Below are 25,566 nucleotides of genomic sequence, written 5' to 3'. Positions count from 1 at the left end.
GCCGAGTGCCACGCGTCGGCGACAGAAGTACGGCGGAGGGGGCAAGCCCTGGGCGAACTGTCACCTCGGCATTGAATACGCTCACCTAACTCTCCTAGCCATATTAATGGGGATGTAAACCCTTGGCAAGGCAATATCGATCACGGTGAGCCACTTGAGTACGGACAAGACCACTGATGGGACGAAGGGTCAGAGAGGAGACCAATGGATGATCAGCAAAAAGAAAGGAGAAGGATATAAGAGAGATGGAAGAACTTAGGAAAAAGGGGAGGTCATTGACAGAGAAGAACTTACAATAGCTCCTAGGCGATGATAGTTTGAAGGGGAGAACCTCCTCGGACGAGGGCCAAGGGGCTACCCTCAGTTGTAAATTGGGCTTACCATCCTTCAATAAAAGAGAGGTGCTTGTAGTCTATTGCTAGCCGGTTAGGGCCTAAACCTTCGACCCACTCTCTAAAAATGTATTGTTGGGGGAACCTTACAAAAAGGGACCCTACAACATTCATTTAGAATTTTTCTTTTCTTTTTTTTTTTTTTACATCCCAAAAGTAGTACATATACTTCAAATCTTCAACCCACATTAAAAATAAGGCGAAAAGCACATTTTAGTCCCTACATTTTTAGGCGATTTCTATTTTAGTCCCTAAATTTTATTTTTACCGCTTTTAGTCCCTATCCTGAAAAACAGTTTCTATTTTGGTCCCTACTGTTAGTGCCCTAACGGTAAAGTCCTAGGTGGCAGACGGAAACTGACATGGCGCTAATGTAACAATTAAAATATTATTAAAAAATATTATTTGGCTTTTTTTTAATGCCATGTCAGCTAATTAATTTTTTATAAAAAGCCATGTCAGCAAATTTTAAAAAATAAATTAAATTTTAAAAAAAACCTTAAATTTAATTTAATTAAAAATTTTAATTAAAAAAAATTTCTTAATGTTCTTAGTGTTCTTAGTTCTTCATTTTACAACTTATTCTTCAAATTCTTCTCAAATCAAATCCAGCATCCAAGAACTCATAACCATCACAAGATCACAAACCCAGCAGCCCAAGATCTCAAACCCAAATCACTAGGACATAAATGAAAACAAGAAAAAAAAATTAAATTAAATGCTAACAGGAAGAATGAAGATACCAAGAACTCAAATCTCCAGCAAATCAAGAACTCAAACCCAGCAACCCAAGAACTCAAAACCAAATCTTCAGCAAATCAAAAACACAAACCCAGTAACCAAACCAATCTCCAATAAACCCATAAACCTATAATCAAACCCAGATCTCAAAACCACCACCATCAAACCCAGATCCCAAAACCACCGCCACCACCACCACCACCACCACTGACCAATAGATCCCAAAACCACCACCACCACCACCCGCTGATCAAACTCATTTCCCAAAACAGTAAGCACCATGACTCCGACGAGAGAGAACGAATCGGAAATGGAAGAAGAAGGAGGGATTTTTTGAGACCCAACAGTTCGGGGTAGCGGCGAAGGAGTTGGCCACGAAGGAGTCCACCGCCACCACCACCGACCAACAGATCCCAAAACCACCACCACCAACACCCCGCCGATCAAACCCATTTCCCAAAACAGCAAACACCATGACTTCGACGAGATAGAAAGAATCGGAAATGGAAGAAGAATGAGGGATTTTTTGAGACCCAACAGTTCGGGGTAGCGGCGGAGAATGGGTTTGAGTTGGAGGAGCAGTAGCGGCGCAGGAGTTGGCCACGGAGGAGTCATCGATGTCGATGTCGATGCCGCCGTGCCGCCGCCAATGATGCAGATTGTAATGGACAGAGAGATGATAAATAGATCACACTACTTGTGAGTTTGACCCGAGAGGGAGAGAGAGAGAAGAAAAGGAAATGTTGGTTTTATCTATATTTTATTTAGGTTTTAATGTTTGTTTTTAATTTATTTTATTTCTGGGATTGTGTTAGATGACTTAGGTCTGAGTTTGTGTTAGATCTGGATTTGTGTTTTTAATTTAAGTTTTGTTTTTTAATTTATTTTCTTTTTTGGTTTAAATTTGCTGACATGGCTTTTTATAAAAAAATTAATTAGCTGACGTAGCATTAAAAAAAAGCCAAATAATATTTTTTAATAATATTTTAATTGTTACATTAGCGCCACGTCAGTTTCCGTCTATCACCTAGGACTTTACCGTTAGGGCACTAACAGTAGGGATCAAAATAGAAACCGTTTTTCAGGATAGGGACTAAAAGCGGTAAAAATAAAATTTAGGGACTAAAATAGAAATCGCCTAAAAATGTAGGGACTAAAATGTGTTTTTCGCCTTATTATTATTTTTAACATGGTAGTGTTACATAAGTATGCTTGGAGAAATTTCTTTGGTGGTTAAATGACCATTCATGAATATCACATGTGTGATGGTCATTCCACGAATACAAAGGTCTTGCAGGGTGTAAGGGGCAATGATCTAGGTTCAAGTTTTTAAGAATACGCTTCACACATATATAAACTTAAATTAGACTAAAGTAGAATTTTTATCTTGTATTAAAAAAAATGACCATTCATGGCACATGATTAAAAATAGGGATAATTACAGTAAACCCACCTGAGGTTGGGCCCGTTTTCATTTTGCCTACCCGTGGTTCAAAACTTATCACTTTGCCCACTTGAACTTCAATCTGTTACTCCCCCGTTGCCCACCTCACCCCCAGACGTTAGACAAATACCATTTTACTAAAAATCAGACATAACACGGATCAAAAACACGAATCATTGAATCTTTTCCTCATGAACACAAGAACACAACATTTGTAAATATATTTCAAAATTTTCAGTTACACATCCAAAACCAATTAAATCCTCTGAATCCAGACCAAAAATCCATCTCATTTTTCAAATCACTAGCAAGCCAAAATCAAATAAAACCCACAATCAAAAAGCAAAAAAAAAAAAAAAAAAAAAAAAAGATGTTCCATTAAACTTGGAACCATGAAATGTAATGTTATTTCTCTCCCACCAAATTGTCCTAATAAGACAAAGTGAAACTACCACCCAAACTACACTTCTCAAATGGCAAAGAGATCTCCCTTTCCAACCCACAAACATCTATACTCATTGGGACCACCCATTGCATCGCGAATAGAGATAAAGCTAATGACCATTACCAATGTCCCACAAGAGATAAAGCTAATGACCACTATCTCAAGGGAAGCAACCTACCTATCAAAATTGCAATCAGTACTATCCACCAAGGCGTGGAGAGAGAGTGAGAAACAAATCTTCGGACACATGACCAGCCAAAAGCTCTTGAATTCCAAGGACTTGTAAAATGATAACATTCCCAATAATGGTCTCATGCTCACCCACCATCAAAGAAACCACCAAAAAAGAGACCACCATAAAATTCCTCAATCCCAGCTACAGGAGAGAGAATGAATGAAGAGGGAGGTTTTTTTTTTTATGATAAGTAATTAAGATTTATTGATATAATAAATAAAATAAAAGAGACACCCAGTACACAGGAAGTATACAGGGGTAAACAAATCAAGAACATAAATTACATGAATCAAGTAAATCAAGAATATAAGATAAGGATTTGTTTCCCAAAGCTGACAACCGGTCCAATAAGGTTCTAAAGATGAATAATTAGGCCTGGCAAGGATCTCTCTTTATCTTCAATGCAGGTGCTATTTCTTTCCCACCAAAGACACCACATCAAATAATGGGGAATGACCATCCATATATGTCCATTTCGATGACGACCAAACCAATCTTGCCAGGAAGCTAGGAGCTCAACAACAGACTTTGACATAACAAAAATTACTCCAAATAAGCCCAAAATCATAGACCATAGATCCTTAGCCACCAGACAATGAAGGAAGAGATGGTAAACAAATTCACCATTCACCTTGAAGAGGGAGATGTTAGAGGGAGAGAGACATCAAAGGCATTTGAGGTCCATTAGCAGCTAGGTGAGGTGGAACTAAGTTAGCTATTTAATTGATTTGGCAACATTTGTGATGGCGGAATCATAACATGGTTAAAGAAAGGATATTCTCTTAGGAAGCCTAAGGCTAAGGCAAAGCCCAAGAATAAGTATCCATGGTAGTTAATTAAGTTTTTATATTTTATTTGGTTATTCCTGAGTCAAGGATATATGATCCCTGGACAGGGGATGTATATTATTAAAGATTGACATGATTATTAATTTGGAAGTCTTTGTCAAGGAAATTAGAGTCTTAGCTATTCTATAATATTTCTTGGAAAGTTCTAGAAGGTTCCTAGCTGTTTCTAGGGCTTCTAAAGCCTATTAATAGTTCTGGAATAAGTATAACACAGAATCAGCCTTAACAATAAGCTGACTGGCATTTTGAAAGAGCTTTTCACCTCCCATCTCTCTCTCCCTCCTCTTCTCTCTCTTCCTACATATATCATAAGTAGAGGAGTCACATTGTGCTATCACCTCATCTTCATTCTTTTCTTTCTTATTGTCCTCGTTCTCTTTCTTTTCTCACCATGAAAAATGGACTATCTTGATTTGTTGTTTTAGAGGACCCTACTGCAATTTTTTCATTTCAAAGCATAACTTTTTAAATGTACCTCGGGAAGTATAAGTTCATAAGACTTAACCTCTGCAAAATCAGTGTACGAGCCCATGTTTCCTTACATCTAAATTCTAGGCATGCACACACACACACACAAAGATACGAGTAATTAAAAAAAAGGGGTTTTATCACACAGTACCTAAAGTTCAGCATGAAAAACACAACTCTGATATATGGTGCAATTCTAAAAGGAAGATAATCAAAGCCCCCTGAAGACAAATAGAGAGCATAAACCAGTAGATCAGCAACCCAAATTAACAGCAAAGCCACCTGAAAAAACAAAAATGGAAATTTCACAATCAGACTAAAGGAACAGAATATCACAACATTGAACTTTCAACAGATAAATCAGATATACATCAGCACCAGACTTTTTTCTTCTCTGGCCTACATATAAAAGGGCCAACATATGAATTGCATTATAAACTGTAAGATCATATGATCTCAAAGATACACTGTTTCTTATTCCGGTCCAATCATTGTGAACGCTGTTGATGTTTTTGTTGCTGCCACTACTCAAACTAATCCAAAAATTAATGGAAAGAAAATTTAGAAATCAAAAGGCTACATTTTACTTTCTATCAAGGATATTTCATTGCTTAAGACTTCTTTTCATTGTCAACAAAATATGCATTTTGATCTATTCACAGCTTGAATTATAGACCATTGTTTTGGGCCTTCATCCAAATCATAGAAAAAACAATATATAATTTTTTTATATATCAAAGGCAATTTCAGGCTGTCTTACATGGTCAATACTTTAACCTTGATCAAACCAACTCCTGCTAGGAACTCTTTCTCTTAGATCCACTTGCTAACCTTTTATTTTTTTTCAAACTACATTTAATATGCATTTATCATCAAGTAACTATCATATGAAGAAATCAGATTTTTTTTAGTAAGTAAAGATTTTACTGAAACAGGGCACACCTAGTACACCGGAACTGGAAGTATACAAAAGAAATGCAAAGAAAGTTATGATAAAAGTGCATAAAGGTGCAAAATGGTCACTCAAGAAGCAACATGTGCACTTAAAAAAATGCAACGAAAATAAGAATATGAACATGGATGAGAAGAATACAAGTAAGGATGAGGTTAAGTCATCTCAATATTAAGAACATATTCAATGAACCAAAATGCAACAACATCTAGAAGCATTTCAATGCAAACTAAAGGTGAAAGAAGATCAGAATGACAACCAAAGAGAAAATCCACTGAAGCAGCATGAAAAGATAAGTGGTTAATAATACAACTAAGAGAGCATCAACTAAATAAATAAAGAGGTCAATCTCATGAAAGATTTACTTTCCTTGGTGAACTTATCAGTTATTTGAGTCACAAATTTAAATACCTAGTACAAGATATATACAGAAGGTTCTGATTATCAAAAAAGGCTTCTTGGTAAAAATTAAAAACCAAGAAATCCCTTTCTTTCACTTTTTGGTAAGTCAGAAAATAACTACACGAGAAAGAATCAGGAAGTACCTTTAATCGATTAAGAAGACTTTCACAATAAAGACAGTACCCTTCATATGAAATTGGAAAGAAGGTATGTATCACAAGTATGAATAGAGATATGCCCTGCATAAAAAAGCAGAAACTAATGAAACTTGCAAAAGATTGTCTCTATAATACATCAAACCAAGGAAACTAGTGGTACAAAAAAACTAAGCTGAGATGCTCAAATAAACCTTAGGGATCTAGCAACACGCCCAAAATTAAACATTCAGTAGTTCGAGTACAAGATTTATGTACCACCTCAACACCATGTATCATTTCTAAGACTAACCAGACTATAAATAACATAAATCCTTGACATGCTATGTATTCAATCAACACCTTCTAACACTAGACCTAATATGATCGAATAACCGAAAAAGGCCCCCCTAGAAAACATCATTAACAGGTTATCAGTATTTGATAATGATCACCTACCCACAATCCAACATCCATTAACAAAGATACAACAAATGGCCATGCTCTTTATTTATTTTTTTCTTTTCTATGCTTAACCAAACTACAAACCCTTCTCATAATGGGTCAAACCTGAGACTTCTGATCAAAGAAGACAAACTAAGGATTTTGTTCCTTTAAGACAAATTTTTAAACTAGGTTTTAAAGAAAAATTATTTAAGATTTGGCAAAGTTCTCTCAGAATCCTCAAAGCTCTAGTTATTCCTGTCCCTCCAAAGGCACCACATCAAACAATAGGGGGTAGCCATCCAAATATAACCATTTTTATGACAATGGGGGCAGTCTCCATTGGAAATACTTGACACTACCCTGATAGCAAATGAATGTTTAAATGGTCATTTGAAATCTGACAATCTGTGGGTTTTGTGCAAAATTGATCTGCAAAAGAATTATGACCATGTCAATTGGGATTTTTTGATTTATTTGTTACAAAGATGTGGCTTTGGGGGAAAATAAGGAAGTGTACAGCATTTTGTATTTCCACATTCAAATTTCTTATCCTGGTGAATAGCACCCCTAGTGTTTTTTCAATAGCAATGGCAGCTTATGTCAAGGAGATCCCCTTTCCCATTATTGTTTGTGGTGGTTGAGGCATGAGAAGGATGTTAGCAAAAGCTGTGTCCAGGGGATGTTTGAATGTCTTTAATATTAATAATACAAAGCATAAATGGTGATATCCTATCTCCTTTTCATTAACGATATACTTATCTTCTGCAATGCAAACTCAATCCAACTTTGCTATTTAAGATGCGTCCTCATTTGTTTCAAGGCGGTTTCAGGCTTGAGGATCAATTTAAGTATATATAAAAATGTGCCAATTGGAGAGAGGTAATGAATGTCAAGGAATTGGCAAGTAATCTCGGATTACATGTCTCATCCATTCTGATGAAATACCTTTGCCTTTGGGATCTCACTTCAAGGCACATATTTGATTTCATTATAGATCAAAAGCACAAGAGATTGACTAGCCAGAAGAAATTGTACTTATCAAAAGGGGCGAGACTCTAATCAAAAGTACATTATCTAGCCATCCAACTTATTTCTTATATTTATTCCCATTGTCTGTAAGAGTTACAAAAAGGTTGAATAAAAAATTCAAAGAGATTTTCTTTAGGGTGGGATAGGTGAGGGATTCAAATTTCTAAATTGTGGCCCCAACTTACTATGTGCCCATTAATTTCCTAAACACATGTTCATCATGGTTTATTTAAATTATATAATATATATATTACCCCATGAATAATAAATTTATGTTGATACCACACATTCCTAATGCAACCAACAAATAGTTCAAGAAAAAAACAAGAGTAAATATCAAAATATTCTAGAATTATGATCTGGTTTTGATGTGCAGCCTATTGGATCCTTTCATAGGCTACTTTAGTAATTAGTGACTGTATTAGAGTATTAAGTTTATTTAGGTTAGAAAGTTGATATATCAGTTTTAATTAAGATTTATTAGAATAAGGGGAATCTAGTATTTTTTAGATTTTCCAGAATGGGCTGTACTACAGGCCCGTGTGACTAATTATATGTTGAGTCTTTTTCTATTTGATTTAGAAGTACTTAATTACTTTGCTTTGTTATTAGGATTCTTGGTCCTTCTAGAAAAGAGGTTATTAGCACTTAGTAGTCCTTTCTACAATTGGGTCTTGTAATAGCCTTCTATGTACAATGTAGACAATAAAATTTAGATAAAGAAATTGACCCCAATTTTTTTTTTTAAGCCTTAAGGGTGTGATTTCTTCGGAAACTTAGGTGTGGTTGCTTAGACTTTATCTATTTTTGTTTCATGTTCCATTCACCATTTTGACACCAAAAAGCCTTCAAATTCATTCAAGATCCAATATTTTTATTACTTAACCTTACCTACACCTTTAAACATCAAACCCTATTCAAGAACCCTTCAAAATATCATTAATAATCCTAATTTGGTGCAAAAATTTTAAAGATCCTACATCAACAAGAAACTCCAATCATTTCAAATATATAAGGTAACCACTTGGCACAAAGATAGCAAAAAGGTGCTAAACAGAAGTGGCTTTGTCCTATAAACTAGATTCCTAGATAGTTTTCAAACATTTCCAATTTAAATAATTATTATTAAAATTAGAGGTCATAAACAATTCTTCTAAATATCTAACTCTTACCTCATAAATAAGAGACTCCCCACCAGTTAAGTAGGGCAACTGCCCAAGAAAGTAGTAATCCCTATCATTGCAAGAATCTGTAGAATAGTTGGTACACCACAAAGGTTTCTGCACAGTGTTTAGAAAGTTCAGAATAAATAAATACCATGGTTTACCAAAATTAAAGGGGGGGGGGGGGAACCAACCTCTAAGAAATTTAGGATTATCATTGCAAAATAATTGAGGGACCAAATGAAATCAAATTGAATAAAAACGAAGTAGGATTTTGCAGCACTCTGGAAGTTTGATTGATCAAGAATTTGCTCGGGTAAACCAATACCATCTGCAGCCTACAGAAAGCGTTTTCAGCCAATAACCAATAAAAAGTAATCATTTGTTAGAAAATTTTGAGAATAAGAATATTAAAGAAGTAATGACTGAAAATCTATATAGTTGTTCAGAGAGAGAAATGGTAGACAAGGCTAAAAATTTCTATTTGTTTCTTTCTTGGTTATACAATTTGTAAGTCTTCCAAATATCACAAAATCCAATGTAAAACAAAGGACACCTTATGAGGATAAAAAAAATAAAAATTAAAAAAGAGATGCACATCAATGAACTTCTTCTTTGGTTAGGTACACACGTTAAAAGACTTATTAAAAAGAAACTTCAGAAATATATCCCTGATTTCATCATGTACTTTAAAGGCTTTCAACAAAATCACGAAAGATTGCAATCATAAAATGGAAGGACAATATTTGAGAAAAGGAAAAAAAAAAAAAAAAAATCATATATTACCAATGTGTCAAACGGATTAATGTGCCACCCCTTCTATGATTCTATCACCACACATTACAAGATATTAATTTTTTTCAAAATCAATTTGAATTCTCATATGACTCTTCTTTTTCATTTTCTTCTATGGTAAAAGCTCAATTTAACTTGTCTTCATGGAAACCTACTTTGAAATTCTAAAAACAAGCCCATTATGAAATGGACTTCAAAAATCAGTATTAACAAGAAGCATAATGCTATTTATGTCTTATTGGCAAATGCAACCAAGGTGTTTGCATGCAATTGATGCAACCAAGTTGTTTGCATGCAATTGAGAACCTAATGTACAGCACTAAGATACTATATCTAATTTTTATCCCACTACATGTATTATCAAACACAAACCCATTTGAAAATTCACATCAACATCACCAAATCACATCTAAATCCTCCAAAATTCCACATCCAAAACAAATAAAATAAGCCTAAACAACTATAACTACAACCATTCATTACATAGTTACATAATTACCAAACACAAAACCCATTATCAAATTCACCATTAAACACAACTACATTCACCAAAACTCTAATCTTAACACACCCCAAAAAATAAACACTTTCTTAAAAGGGAAAGAAGATGAATTATTGGATACATTAAAAAAGTGAAAAAAAAAAAAAAAAAAAAAAAAAAAAAAAGTGAAACAAAGAATGAAACGAACCAGATCAACGAGAGCAGCAGCCTTTTCAAAATTCGAGCCGTAAGCAATGGCCTCAGAACGATTACGGCGCTCTCTCTTGCGATCAGCCGCAGTAGCTCTACTGCTTTCTCCGCTTAGCAGTGGCTTCTCCATCTATAAGAGAAATGAAAACTGAAACCAAAATGACAATTGGTTTCAATTCAAAACAACAAAAGCAGAGAAGCCGAGACAGAGAGAGAGAGAGAGAGGTGGTGAAGATAATAAAGGCTTTGTTCCGAGACGTAGTAGTGAAGACAGTTATGAAATGAATCTTCGTTACTATTAATAAAATATCTCAAATAGAGGCTTCGGTGTCGGGTTACGGTGAGTTGTGTTCCCATGAGCTATCCCTCATGCCTCCTTCCATGCACTCTCTCTTACGCTCTTTGAATAGCAATGTTTATTGTGATTAAATTGTGATAAAAGCCAAGATTTTACTGCAAATTGCGTGTACGGATGTGTTTATTAAATATGTACTAATATTTAGCATTTATTGAATTACATATTTATATCATCAGAAAGAAATGAAACTAGTTAAAAAGTTTCTTGTGGTTTTATCTATTTAGTATTGCTTAGTTTTCTATGGTTTATTTTTAAAAGTGAAACAAAAATTTTAAGTTAACCTATTTTTAAAAAAGTTAATTTTGTTGCTTTTTTAGAAGAAATGTGAGATAAAAAGCAAAACTTTAGGAGATGAGTTTAGGTATCTTTCTAATAAATCTATTATTATATTACATTATTTCTATTTTTGTTGCCTTACACTAAATTTATTTAACATAAAATCCTAAATATAATTTGACAAACTATTTATTTTTAAGGATAATTACAATAAACCTACCTGAGTTGGGTCCGTTTTCACTTTGCCTACCCGTGGTTCAAAACTTATCACTTTGCCCACCTGAATTTCAATCCGTTACTCCCCGTTGCCCACCTCACCCCCAGACGTTAGACAAACACCATTTTACTAAAAATTAGACATAACACGGATCAAAAACACGAACCATTGAATCTTTTCCTCATGAACACAAGAACACAACATTTATAAATATATTTCAAAATTTTCAGTTACACATCCAAAACCAATTAAATCCTCTGAATCCAGACCAAAAATCCATCTCATTTTTCAAACCACTAGCAAGCCAAAATTAAATAAAACCCACAATCAAAAGCAAAAAAAAAAAAAAAAAAAAAAAGAAAACCCATAAGGAAAAGTAACGTTTTCCAATTACCCATGTAAATCTACAGCAATAAACTGGTAAGTAAGTATGGAAAACCAAATAACCAAAGAACAATTTCACTTTTTACTAAGAATTTTAATTCCAAAGAAAAGAGAAAATGCGTGAGATTCTTCGCATCCAAGGTGGGCAATGTGGGAACCAGATTGGAGCAAAGTTCTGGGAAGGTGTGTGTCGAACACGGCATAGATCCAACTGGGAAGTACCAGGGAGACTCAGATCTACAGCTCGAGAGAATCAACGTTTACTACAATGAAGCAAGCTGGTCGCTATGTTCCTCGTGCTGTTCTCATGGATCTGGAACCTGGTACCATGGACAGCATTAGATCTGGTACCTACGGCCAGATCTTCAGGCCCGACAACTTCGTTTTCGGCCAATCTGGCGCTGATGTGAAAAATGAGAGGGATTTTTGCTTCTTTTCTTCTTTTTTTTTGCTTTTTGGTTGTGGGTTTACATGGGTAATTGGAAAACATTACTTACTTACCAGTTATTGCTATAGATTTACATGGGAAATTGGAAAACATTACTTTTCTTCATGGGTTTTCTTCTTCTTTTCTTTTTTTTTTTTTTTTNTTTTCTTTTTTTTTGCTTTTTGATTGTGGGTTTTATTTAATTTTGGCTTGCTAGTGGTTTGAAAAATGAGATGGATTTTTGGTCTGGATTCAGAGGATTTAATTGGTTTTGGATGTGTAACTGAAAATTTTGAAATATATTTATAAATGTTGTGTTCTTGTGTTCATGAGGAAAAGATTCAATGGTTCGTGTTTTTGATCCGTGTTATGTCTAATTTTTAGTAAAATGGTGTTTGTCTAACGTCTGGGGGTGAGGTGGGCAACGGGGGAGTAACGGATTGAAATTCAGGTGGGCAAAGTGATAAGTTTTGAACCACGGGTAGGCAAAGTGAAAACGGACCCAACCTCAGGTAGGTTTATTGTAATTATCCCTTAAAAATAAATAGTTTGTCAAATTATATTTAGGATTTTATGTTAAATAAATTTAGTATAAGGCAACAAAAATAGAAATAATGTAATCTAATAATAGATTTATTAGAAAGATACCTAAACTCATCTCCCAAAGTTTTGCTTTTTATCTCACATTTCTTCTAAAAAAGCAACAAAATTAAATTTTTTAAAAATAGGTTAACTTAAAATTTTTGTTTCACTTTTAACAAATAAACCATAGAAAACTAAGCAATACTAAATAGATAAAACCCACAAGAAACTTTTTAACTAGTTTCATTTCTTTCTGATGATATAAATATGTAATTCAATAAAGGCTAAATATTAGTGCATATTTAATTGTTATAAACATCCGTACACGCACTTTGCAGTAAAATCATGGCTTTATATCACAATTTAAGCACAATGAACATTGCTATTTAAAGAGCGTAAGAGAGAGTGCATGGAAGGAGGCATGAGGGATAGCTCATGGGAACACGACTCACCGTAACCCGACACCGAAGCCTCTATTTGAGATATTTTATTAATAGTAACGAAGATTCATTTCATGACTGTCTTCACTACTACGTCTCGGAACAAAGCCTTTATTATCTTCACCACCTCTCTCTCTCTCTCTCTGTGTCTCGGTTTCTCTGCTTTTGTTGTTTTGAATTGAAACCAATTGTCATTTTGGTTTCAGTTTTCATTTCTCTTATAGATGGAGAAGCCTCTGCTAAGCGGAGAAAGCAGTAGAGCTACTGCGGCTGATCGCAAGAGAGAGCGCCGTAATCGTTCTGAGGCCATTGCTTACGGCTCGAATTTTGAAAAGGCTGCTGCTCTCGTTGATCTGGTTCGTTTCATTCTTTGTTTCACTTTTTTCTTTTTTTTTCTTTTTTTTTTTTCACTTTTTTAATGTATCCAATGATTCATCTTCTTTCCCTTTTAAGAAAGTGTTTATTTTTTGGGGTGTGTTAAGATTAGAGTTTTGGTGAATGTAGTTGTGTTTAATGGTGAATTTGATAATGGGTTTTGTGTTTGGTAATTATGTAACTATGTAATGAATGGTTGTAGTTATAGTTGTTTAGGCTTATTTTATTTGTTTTGGATGTGGAATTTTGGAGGATTTAGATGTGATTTGGTGATGTTGATGTGAATTTTCAAATGGGTTTGTGTTTGATAATACATGTAGTGGGATAAAAATTAGATATAGTATCTTAGTGCTGTACATTAGGTTCTCAATTGCATGCAAACAACTTGGTTGCATCAATTGCATGCAAACACCTTGGTTGCATTTGCCAATAAGACATAAATAATTATGCTTCTTGTTAATACTGATTTTTGAAGTCCATTTCATAATGGGCTTGTTTTTAGAATTTCAAAGTAGGTTTCCATGAAGACAAGTTAAATTGAGCTTTTACCATAGAAGAAAATGAAAAAGAAGAGTCATATGAGAATTCAAATTGATTTTGAAAAAAATTAATATCTTGTAATGTGTGGTGATAGAATCATAGAAGGGGTGGCACATTAATCCGTTTGACACATTGGTAATATATGATTTTTTTTTTTTTTTTTCCTTTTCTCAAATATTGTCCTTCCATTTTATGATTGCAATCTTTCGTGATTTTGTTGAAAGCCTTTAAAGTACATGATGAAATCAGGGATATATTTCTGAAGTTTCTTTTTAATAAGTCTTTTAACGTGTGTACCTAACCAAAGAAGAAGTTCATTGATGTGCATCTCTTTTTTAATTTTTATTTTTTTTATCCTCATAAGGTGTCCTTTGTTTTACATTGGATTTTGTGATATTTGGAAGACTTACAAATTGTATAACCAAGAAAGAAACAAATAGAAATTTTTAGCCTTGTCTACCATTTCTCTCTCTGAACAACTATATAGATTTTCAGTCATTACTTCTTTAATATTCTTATTCTCAAAATTTTCTAACAAATGATTACTTTTTATTGGTTATTGGCTGAAAACGCTTTCTGTAGGCTGCAGATGGTATTGGTTTACCCGAGCAAATTCTTGATCAATCAAACTTCCAGAGTGCTGCAAAATCCTACTTCGTTTTTATTCAATTTGATTTCATTTGGTCCCTCAATTATTTTGCAATGATAATCCTAAATTTCTTAGAGGTTGGTTCCCCCCCCCCCCCCCTTTAATTTTGGTAAACCATGGTATTTATTTATTCTGAACTTTCTAAACACTGTGCAGAAACCTTTGTGGTGTACCAACTATTCTACAGATTCTTGCAATGATAGGGATTACTACTTTCTTGGGCAGTTGCCCTACTTAACTGGTGGGGAGTCTCTTATTTATGAGGTAAGAGTTAGATATTTAGAAGAATTGTTTATGACCTCTAATTTTAATAATAATTATTTAAATTGGAAATGTTTGAAAACTATCTAGGAATCTAGTTTATAGGACAAAGCCACTTCTGTTTAGCACCTTTTTGCTATCTTTGTGCCAAGTGGTTACCTTATATATTTGAAATGATTGGAGTTTCTTGTTGATGTAGGATCTTTAAAATTTTTGCACCAAATTAGGATTATTAATGATATTTTGAAGGGTTCTTGAATAGGGTTTGATGTTTAAAGGTGTAGGTAAGGTTAAGTAATAAAAATATTGGATCTTGAATGAATTTGAAGGCTTTTTGGTGTCAAAATGGTGAATGGAACATGAAACAAAAATAGATAAAGTCTAAGCAACCACACCTAAGTTTCCGAAGAAATCACACCCTTAAGGCTTAAAAAAAAAAATTGGGGTCAATTTCTTTATCTAAATTTTATTGTCTACATTGTACATAGAAGGCTATTACAAGACCCAATTGTAGAAAGGACTACTAAGTGCTAATAACCTCTTTTCTAGAAGGACCAAGAATCCTAATAACAAAGCAAAGTAATTAAGTACTTCTAAATCAAATAGAAAAAGACTCAACATATAATTAGTCACACGGGCCTGTAGTACAGCCCATTCTGGAAAATCTAAAAAAATACTAGATTCCCCTTATTCTAATAAATCTTAATTAAAACTGATATATCAACTTTCTAACCTAAATAAACTTAATACTCTAATACAGTCACTAATTACTAAAGTAGCCTATGAAAGGATCCAATAGGCTGCACATCAAAACCAGATCATAATTCTAGAATATTTTGATATTTACTCTTGTTTTTTTCTTGAACTATTTGTTGGTTGCATTAGGAATGTGTGGTATCAACATAAATTTATTATTCATGGGGTAATATATATATTATATAATTTAAATAAACCATGATGAACATGTGTTTAGGAAATTAATGGGCACATAGTAAGTTGGGGCCACAATTTAGAAATTTGAATCCCTCACCTATCCCACCCTAAAGAAAATCTCTTTGAATTTTTTATTCAACCTTTTTGTAACTCTTACAGACAATGGGAATAAATATAAGAAATAAGTTGGATGGCTAGATAATGTACTTTTGATTAGAGTCTCGCCCCTTTTGATAAGTACAATTTCTTCTGGCTAGTCAATCTCTTGTGCTTTTGATCTATAATGAAATCAAATATGTGCCTTGAAGTGAGATCCCAAAGGCAAAGGTATTTCATCAGAATGGATGAGACATGTAATCCGAGATTACTTGCCAATTCCTTGACATTCATTACCTCTCTCCAATTGGCACATTTTTATATATACTTAAATTGATCCTCAAGCCTGAAACCGCCTTGAAACAAATGAGGACGCATCTTAAATAGCAAAGTTGGATTGAGTTTGCATTGCAGAAGATAAGTATATCGTTAATGAAAAGGAGATAGGATATCACCATTTATGCTTTGTATTATTAATATTAAAGACATTCAAACATCCCCTGGACACAGCTTTTGCTAACATCCTTCTCATGCCTCAACCACCACAAACAATAATGGGAAAGGGGATCTCCTTGACATAAGCTGCCATTGCTATTGAAAAAACACTAGGGGTGCTATTCACCAGGATAAGAAATTTGAATGTGGAAATACAAAATGCTGTACACTTCCTTTATTTTCCCCCAAAGCCACATCTTTGTAACAAATAAATCAAAAAATCCCAATTGACATGGTCATAATTCTTTTGCAGATCAATTTTGCACAAAACCCACAGATTGTCAGATTTCAAATGACCATTTAAACATTCATTTGCTATCAGGGTAGTGTCAAGTATTTCCAATGGAGACTGCCCCCCATTGTCATAAAAATGGTTATATTTGGATGGCTACCCCCTATTGTTTGATGTGGTGCCTTTGGAGGGACAGGAATAACTAGAGCTTTGAGGATTCTGAGAGAACTTTGCCAAATCTTAAATAATTTTTCTTTAAAACCTAGTTTAAAAATTTGTCTTAAAGGAACAAAATCCTTAGTTTGTCTTCTTTGATCAGAAGTCTCAGGTTTGACCCATTATGAGAAGGGTTTGTAGTTTGGTTAAGCATAGAAAAGAAAAAAATAAATAAAGAGCATGGCCATTTGTTGTATCTTTGTTAATGGATGTTGGATTGTGGGTAGGTGATCATTATCAAATACTGATAACCTGTTAATGATGTTTTCTAGGGGGGCCTTTTTCGGTTATTCGATCATATTAGGTCTAGTGTTAGAAGGTGTTGATTGAATACATAGCATGTCAAGGATTTATGTTATTTATAGTCTGGTTAGTCTTAGAAATGATACATGGTGTTGAGGTGGTACATAAATCTTGTACTCGAACTACTGAATGTTTAATTTTGGGCGTGTTGCTAGATCCCTAAGGTTTATTTGAGCATCTCAGCTTAGTTTTTTTGTACCACTAGTTTCCTTGGTTTGATGTATTATAGAGACAATCTTTTGCAAGTTTCATTAGTTTCTGCTTTTTTATGCAGGGCATATCTCTATTCATACTTGTGATACATACCTTCTTTCCAATTTCATATGAAGGGTACTGTCTTTATTGTGAAAGTCTTCTTAATCGATTAAAGGTACTTCCTGATTCTTTCTCGTGTAGTTATTTTCTGACTTACCAAAAAGTGAAAGAAAGGGATTTCTTGGTTTTTAATTTTTACCAAGAAGCCTTTTTTGATAATCAGAACCTTCTGTATATATCTTGTACTAGGTATTTAAATTTGTGACTCAAATAACTGATAAGTTCACCAAGGAAAGTAAATCTTTCATGAGATTGACCTCTTTATTTATTTAGTTGATGCTCTCTTAGTTGTATTATTAACCACTTATCTTTTCATGCTGCTTCAGTGGATTTTCTCTTTGGTTGTCATTCTGATCTTCTTTCACCTTTAGTTTGCATTGAAATGCTTCTAGATGTTGTTGCATTTTGGTTCATTGAATATGTTCTTAATATTGAGATGACTTAACCTCATCCTTACTTGTATTCTTCTCATCCATGTTCATATTCTTATTTTCGTTGCATTTTTTTAAGTGCACATGTTGCTTCTTGAGTGACCATTTTGCACCTTTATGCACTTTTATCATAACTTTCTTTGCATTTCTTTTGTATACTTCCAGTTCCGGTGTACTAGGTGTGCCCTGTTTCAGTAAAATCTTTACTTACTAAAAAAAATCTGATTTCTTCATATGATAGTTACTTGATGATAAATGCATATTAAATGTAGTTTGAAAAAAAATAAAAGGTTAGCAAGTGGATCTAAGAGAAAGAGTTCCTAGCAGGAGTTGGTTTGATCAAGGTTAAAGTATTGACCATGTAAGACAGCCTGAAATTGCCTTTGATATATAAAAAAATTATATATTGTTTTTTCTATGATTTGGATGAAGGCCCAAAACAATGGTCTATAATTCAAGCTGTGAATAGATCAAAATGCATATTTTGTTGACAATGAAAAGAAGTCTTAAGCAATGAAATATCCTTGATAGAAAGTAAAATGTAGCCTTTTGATTTCTAAATTTTCTTTCCATTAATTTTTGGATTAGTTTGAGTAGTGGCAGCAACAAAAACATCAACAGCGTTCACAATGATTGGACCGGAATAAGAAACAGTGTATCTTTGAGATCATATGATCTTACAGTTTATAATGCAATTCATATGTTGGCCCTTTTATATGTAGGCCAGAGAAGAAAAAAGTCTGGTGCTGATGTATATCTGATTTATCTGTTGAAAGTTCAATGTTGTGATATTCTGTTCCTTTAGTCTGATTGTGAAATTTCCATTTTTGTTTTTTTCAGGTGGCTTTGCTGTTAATTTGGGTTGCTGATCTACTGGTTTATGCTCTCTATTTGTCTTCAGGGGGCTTTGATTATCTTCCTTTTAGAATTGCACCATATATCAGAGTTGTGTTTTTCATGCTGAACTTTAGGTACTGTGTGATAAAACCCCTTTTTTTTAATTACTCGTATCTTTGTGTGTGTGTGTGTGCATGCCTAGAATTTAGATGTAAGGAAACATGGGCTCGTACACTGATTTTGCAGAGGTTAAGTCTTATGAACTTATACTTCCCGAGGTACATTTAAAAAGTTATGCTTTGAAATGAAAAAATTGCAGTAGGGTCCTCTAAAACAACAAATCAAGATAGTCCATTTTTCATGGTGAGAAAAGAAAGAGAACGAGGACAATAAGAAAGAAAAGAATGAAGATGAGGTGATAGCACAATGTGACTCCTCTACTTATGATATATGTAGGAAGAGAGAGAAGAGGAGGGAGAGAGAGATGGGAGGTGAAAAGCTCTTTCAAAATGCCAGTCAGCTTATTGTTAAGGCTGATTCTGTGTTATACTTATTCCAGAACTATTAATAGGCTTTAGAAGCCCTAGAAACAGCTAGGAACCTTCTAGAACTTTCCAAGAAATATTATAGTATGCTAAGACTCTAATTTCCTTGACAAAGACTTCCCAAAATTAATAATCATGTCAATCTTTAATAATATACATCCCCTGTCCAGGGATCATATATCCTTGACTCAGGAATAACCAAATAAAATATAAAAACTTAATTAACTACCATGGATACTTATTCTTGGGCTTTGCCTTAGCCTTAGGCTTCCTAAGAGAATATCCTTTCTTTAACCATGTTATGATTCCGCCATCACAAATGTTGCCAAATCAATTAAATAGCTAACTTAGTTCCACCTCACCTAGCTGCTAATGGACCTCAAATGCCTTTTGATGTCTCTCTCCCTCTAACATCTCCCTCTTCAAGGTGAATGGTGAATTTGTTTACCATCTCTTCCTTCATTGTCTGGTGGCTAAGGATCTATGGTCTATGATTTTGGGCTTATTTGGAGTAATTTTTGTTATGTCAAAGTCTGTTGTTGAGCTCCTAGCTTCCTGGCAAGATTGGTTTGGTCGTCATCGAAATGGACATATATGGATGGTCATTCCCCATTATTTGATGTGGTGTCTTTGGTGGGAAAGAAATAGCACCTGCATTGAAGATAAAGAGAGATCCTTGCCAGGCCTAATTATTCATCTTTAGAACCTTATTGGACCGGTTGTCAGCTTTGGGAAACAAATCCTTATCTTATATTCTTGATTTACTTGATTCATGTAATTTATGTTCTTGATTTGTTTACCCCTGTATACTTCCTGTGTACTGGGTGTCTCTTTTATTTTATTTTATTATATCAATAAATCTTAATTACTTATCATAAAAAAAAAAAACCTCCCTCTTCATTCATTCTCTCTCCTGTAGCTGGGATTGAGGAATTTTATGGTGGTCTCTTTTTTGGTGGTTTCTTTGATGGTGGGTGAGCATGAGACCATTATTGGGAATGTTATCATTTTACAAGTCCTTGGAATTCAAGAGCTTTTGGCTGGTCATGTGTCCGAAGATTTGTTTCTCACTCTCTCTCCACGCCTTGGTGGATAGTACTGATTGCAATTTTGATAGGTAGGTTGCTTCCCTTGAGATAGTGGTCATTAGCTTTATCTCTTGTGGGACATTGGTAATGGTCATTAGCTTTATCTCTATTCGCGATGCAATGGGTGGTCCCAATGAGTATAGATGTTTGTGGGTTGGAAAGGGAGATCTCTTTGCCATTTGAGAAGTGTAGTTTGGGTGGTAGTTTCACTTTGTCTTATTAGGACAATTTGGTGGGAGAGAAATAACATTACATTTCATGGTTCCAAGTTTAATGGAACATCTTTATAATTCATTTTTGGATTATCCTTGTATGACTGGATGCTGATCATAGGTAGATATCATTGTTCTTTCTTTTTTAATTTTTTGGTTGTAATTTGTTGAGGAGGATTTAATTTTTTCTCCATTTTGTACTTGTTCTACCTTTTCTACTAAGATTTTTATCACTTCTTAAGAAAAAAAATTCATTGCTAGTCTTCAAGTGAATGGAGTTATAATCAAGAAGACCTAAGAGCAGTTAAATGAAAAATGAACTATGGAGTAAGGGTTATTCCTTTATTGAGCAAGATTTGGAATTGTATAAAGTTGTTTTATTTGAAGACCGTCTTTGCTTAGGACATATATGCATGTGAGGTGATAATCAATAAAAGACTGCTAGGTGAAACTTCAAGGGCAGACACAACCATAATACACAAGAAATTATTCATCATATCTTTAGAGCTGAGATGATAAAAATTTTGAAACTGTACTTTGAACATAAGACATTATTCTGTTGAACTGAAAAATCTGTGAAATGGAATTTGCTGATAGTTTTAGTTCTGTATCTTTGCTTTAAGACAGTTTGTTTCTTTGGTACTAATGAATAAAGTTTTCATTTATAATCAATTCAGTGCAAAGCTCTACACAACCCCCCCCCCCACCCCCCCCCCCCCCCCCCCCCCAAAAAAAAAAAAAAAAAAAAAATCCAGTGCAAAGAAGTATCTTGTTAGGGTGAAATGAACTGACAAATTTTCCCAGAATCATTATGGCAATATCATGCCCCATACTTGAACCTTACCAATAGGTATAAGACTTATTCAGTTTGAGATATGCACTCAATGCTGACAGTGAAGGGTAAAAAAAACCTTTAATATAGAGAACTCCCTGATTAAAAGGAGTGGGACCTATGATACATACTCAGAGGCCATAAATTAAGTCTTGATGGTCTGAAGGCCAGAATATTAATTAAATGCAGCTACAAACCATTGGCAACATCTAATTTTTGGGATCAGAACTTGCATAATCATTGTAGATAGCTATACATGTTACATGTCATGATGTGCATGCATGTCTTTGTACTTTACTTTTAACTGTTGAACAACTTATGTTAAATTAGTTTGATGTTTTCTCATTCTTTTTTGTTTGTAGGGAATTACGAGCTACCATCGACATCCTAGCTGGAATGCTTAGCACCTACTTAAATGTCATGGTATCTTTACTATCTTATTGTTGTACATTATCTTTACTGTTGTTGAGTTTACAATTTTTTCTAGTTTATAAACAATTTGTAGAGATAAATAATCATAAATTCAATGGTGTCAAATTTGACTACATCAGTTTTACCATATGAGTGGTCAATTGCTATTGGCAAGACTCTGTTCCTTTTGTAGATTTTATAGATGTTGTTAGTCTTACAATGTAATTTTTTAGTGGACTCTTGTCTATTTCATCTGTACTTGAAGGTCTTCTCTCTCTAATAAAATTTCTTACAAGAAAATTTACTTTTTGCTTGTGACTCTGGGAGGGTCGTTCACTTTCATTTGCATCTGTTCCATTTTAATCCATTGCTTAGTCGTGAAAATACATACTGCTTTATGCTTTTAGTTTTCATGCTTATTGCTGACTGCTTTTCTTGAATTGCAGGCTTTAGGGCTTTTGTTTCTTCTGTTTTCCAGTTGGTTAGCCTATGTCATGTTTGAAGATACCCAACAAGGGAAAACAGTATTTACTTCGTATGGAACCACACTGTATCAGATGTTTGTTTTGTTCACCACATCCAACAATCCAGATGTTTGGACTCCAGCATACAAGTATGTAGGAGTGATTTAGATACCTTTTTTCCTTTTATATTTTTGCAGTGTTGTTCAATTTCTGGCTCACTATTACTGAACTGGAACATGTCCAATTGTTGCTGTTCTTTGCATGAAAATAATGCATCATTTTGAAGCTGTTAATCTCTTCTTTGATATGTCATTTAAAAAAAAAAAAAAAAATTTGTTGTCCAATCTATTTTTTTTTTTTTTTTTGATAAATAACGGAATTTTATTAATTAAAAAGCCCAAGTACACTGGGGGTGTACAAGGAAAACAATACATCAAACAGAAAAATTACAAAGATCTAGCATTTCTAAAACATTAGAACAAGAGAAGAGATTAAAGGAAGAACTCCACTCTAGCAAGGTGTGAAGAAGAAGAGATTTAATTTCTGGAATAGACCGTTCCTTTCCTTCGAAACATCTTGAGTTCCGTTCTCGCCAAATACACCATAGGACACAATGAGGGACAGCCCTCCATAAATCAATGCTCCGACACCCACCAAATGAACCTTGCCAACTCGAAAATAAATCTAAGACACCACTCGGCATAACCCATTGAAGACCAAATAGAGCCCACACCATAGACCATAGTTCATAAGCAATAGGACAATGAAGAAGAAGATGATTCACCGATTCCCCACTCATTTTACACATATAGCACCAATCTACAACGGCTACACCCTTATACCATAAATTTTCAGTAGTCAAAATCTTACCTAAGGAGGCAGTCCAAGAGAAGAAAGCAACCTTAGTAGGGACCTTAGACCGCCACACAGGCTTCCAAGGGAAAGAAATGTCTAGAGTAGAGGAAAGAGAGAGATAGAACTCACTCACTTTAAAATTCTTATTCCCAGTTGGTTTCCAGCAAAGTTTGTCCTGACCTTCACCATTAAGGGGCATTGAATTGATAAGATCAAGAAAAGTGTAAAAATGCTCTGTTTCCCAATCTTGGGAGCTCTAGAAAAAAGAAGATCCCAGTGAAGCCTTTGGTTAGGAAAGGACATAACATCTGCAATAGAAGACTCCTTATTACAACTAATATTATAGAGTTCCGGAAAAGCCTCCCGGAGGGTGCAAGTCCCATACCACACATGATGCCAAAATTTAATTCTATCACCAACACCAACCTCAAAATGAATGGATTTTGAAAAGGCTGGCCAGCCTTGTCTGATGGTTCTCCAAAGACTAACACCATAAGGATTAGAGACTTCTTTTGTACACCAACCTCCCCAATCATTCCCATATTTAGCCTCAATAACCCGCCTCCAGAGATGGGTTGTCTCTCTTCCATATCTCCACAACCATTTCCCCAACAAAGCTTGATTGAAGGTTCTCAAATTTTTAATACCCAAACCACCATACTGCAATGGAGAACAAACCTGGGCCCAATTTACTAGTCGGAATTTAGGAGACTCATCAATCCCACCCCAAAGAAAATTTCTTTGTAGCCTCTCAATACGAATAGCAATATCCGCAGGAATAGGAAAGAGAGATAGGAAATAAGTTGGCAAACTTGAGAGAGTGCTTTTGATTAAGGTAATCTTACCACCTTTTGATAGGTATAATCGCTTCCAACTCGTTAATCTTCGCTCCATTCTTTCTAAGATAGAGTTCCAAATCGCCCTGTCCTTGAATTTAGCACCCAATGGCAGTCCCAAGTAAGTCATTGGCAAAGATGACTGTCTACAGCCCAATCTAATTGTACAAGGGTCTTCCATGTGGCACACTCTGTTCGTGATGGCATGACTGGTTGATTTATTACTGTAGGATCTTTTGCTATCAATAGCTGCCAGAATAGTTGACAGAGTATAAAATCTTTAGTATTGTCATCAATTCGTAAAATAATGTCATTCCTAAATAATAAAGGGGAAAAACCTCTAAACTAAGCTGGAAACTGAACCAAACAGGAATCACAGCATTAGAATAAGAATCATGTCTGCTGTTACAACCTATTCCAACAACTCTGGACACAATTACAAACTAGGTAATTCCAAAGATGGCCGTGTGTTGAATGTAAACCAACTTTCTGAATTTCTTGGTCTCTGAACTTGGATTTTCCTGAATTTGTTGCTGCCTGTGTCGTGTATTTTCCTTTTATCTGAATTCACGCGTTTATTTACTTTAAGAACTTTCATTCGTTATACTAATTTGAATGTTAAGCATTTTCCAAGTGAAGAAACTTACGCAGCCTTAGTACTACATGATTGTTTATCTTTTCATTTATTGTGTTCTTCATGTGATTATCATTTGAGAATTAAATGATGTGCCTAGGCATCAACGTGAATATTATGGTATAGAATCTAAGCAACATGAGAGAAACCCATTAAGCTGCCAAAAGATTAGATTTTAGGATACCACTGGCAGTTTTTCCTTGAAGAATTTAGTCTTGTAAAGTTACCTAATCTTGAACTGGTTCGAATCTTGTAGTTGTTTATGGTTTTTTATTACTAATGTTACTGTGGTGGTCATCTTGAGGTCGCTCCACTAGTACAAAATTGAGTGATTTGGTAGGGAATAGTATTTTTATTATAGAATTCCAAATATTGGAGTGCTGAAACAAAATCAGAATATGACACTTGTTATGTGTAATAAATATTTTTTATTTTTTGATAAGTAACTTGTTATGAGTAATATTGTTTAAGTTGGATGGGTGATTGTGTCATCTTCTATTGTGGAGTTAACCCTATAAATGATACATGTGTATTAGGGTTTATTAATTTTTAACCCTAAGCTTGACATCTTGGTTTTCATGGTATTACCCACAATCAACCATTGCTGACCACATGGCATCAGAGAAACTATGTAAATTGTAATAACTTCTCTCTTTTTAGGGGTTTGAGAATAGAATTTCCATCTTGAAGGTCAAATATTCTTATGGATTGCATTTACTAATTTTTACATTAAGTTTTATTTGTTCATGTAATAAAGGGTGTTTTAAAGTCCTACTCCTTGGAAAGCTATTTCCATATTGTTTGTAGGGTTTCTAGCAGGAAGGAAATAGCCAGACTTTTGAGAGTATCTAGCTATATAAGCTCCCCCTCCCTGGTATAAACTTAAAATTTGTTTGATTGGCTGTTTGCCTTATGTGGTATCCTTTTTCTGCTTTTTTGGACTTTTTAAATTTAGGATTATACCCTTCTTTGGGGAAATTCCGTATACTTGCCTTGCACTGAATTTGTTTGTCCATTTTTTGCCATTTTAGTTTCATAATTCATTAAATGTGGCTAGGAGCAGAATGATTAGTACATATTTAAGATAATAAAAGTCAGCAGTCGGGTTGGTCAGTGTAGGTCAACAACCTGGAGGG

At 34.4% G+C, this 25,566-nt stretch overlaps 2 protein-coding genes across 7 annotated transcripts in view; one reads left to right on the top strand and one right to left on the bottom strand.

Annotated features, from left to right (window-relative positions):
- Positions 1-3,272: 3,272 nt before the first annotated feature.
- LOC136066900 (two pore calcium channel protein 1A-like) lies at positions 3,273-10,470 on the bottom strand. Of its 2 annotated transcripts, XM_065771949.1 has the most exons (6): positions 10,185-10,467; positions 8,895-9,038; positions 8,710-8,817; positions 6,071-6,166; positions 4,725-4,855; positions 3,295-3,398 (listed from the first exon to the last, which is right to left on the bottom strand). In XM_065771949.1, the coding sequence occupies exons 1-6, from the start codon at positions 10,314-10,316 to the stop codon at positions 3,389-3,391; spliced, it is 621 nt and encodes a 206-aa protein (XP_065628021.1). In that variant the 5' UTR covers positions 10,317-10,467; the 3' UTR covers positions 3,295-3,388. The 2 variants fall into 2 exon arrangements, with proteins under 2 accessions (XP_065628022.1, XP_065628021.1); XM_065771950.1 differs by lacking the exon at positions 8,895-9,038 and having other exon boundaries at positions 3,273-3,398; positions 10,185-10,470.
- A 2,467-nt stretch (positions 10,471-12,937) lies between these two features.
- LOC112018559 (two pore calcium channel protein 1A) overlaps positions 12,938-25,566 on the top strand; it is a 32,974-nt gene continuing 20,345 nt past the window's right edge. The window contains exons 1-7 of one of the 5 annotated variants that reach the window (XM_065771948.1): positions 12,938-13,226; positions 14,368-14,511; positions 14,591-14,698; positions 17,245-17,340; positions 18,557-18,687; positions 21,593-21,653; positions 22,088-22,254. In XM_065771948.1, the coding sequence (XP_065628020.1) occupies positions 13,095-13,226; positions 14,368-14,511; positions 14,591-14,698; positions 17,245-17,340; positions 18,557-18,687; positions 21,593-21,653; positions 22,088-22,254 (839 nt within the window). In that variant the 5' untranslated portion in view covers positions 12,938-13,094. The remainder of the gene's footprint in view (positions 13,227-14,367; positions 14,512-14,590; positions 14,699-17,244; positions 17,341-18,556; positions 18,688-21,592; positions 21,654-22,087; positions 22,255-25,566) is intronic. The other 4 variants (XM_065771946.1, XM_065771944.1, XM_065771947.1 and 1 more) reach the window with 4 other exon arrangements.

This window comes from Quercus suber, unplaced genomic scaffold (assembly GCF_002906115.3).
Source record: "Quercus suber isolate HL8 unplaced genomic scaffold, Cork oak 2.0 scaffold_51, whole genome shotgun sequence".
Classification (NCBI taxonomy): Eukaryota; Viridiplantae; Streptophyta; class Magnoliopsida; order Fagales; family Fagaceae; genus Quercus; species Quercus suber.
Note: the sequence above shows the minus strand (reverse complement) of the source record. Positions and strands in the feature narration are given on the sequence as shown.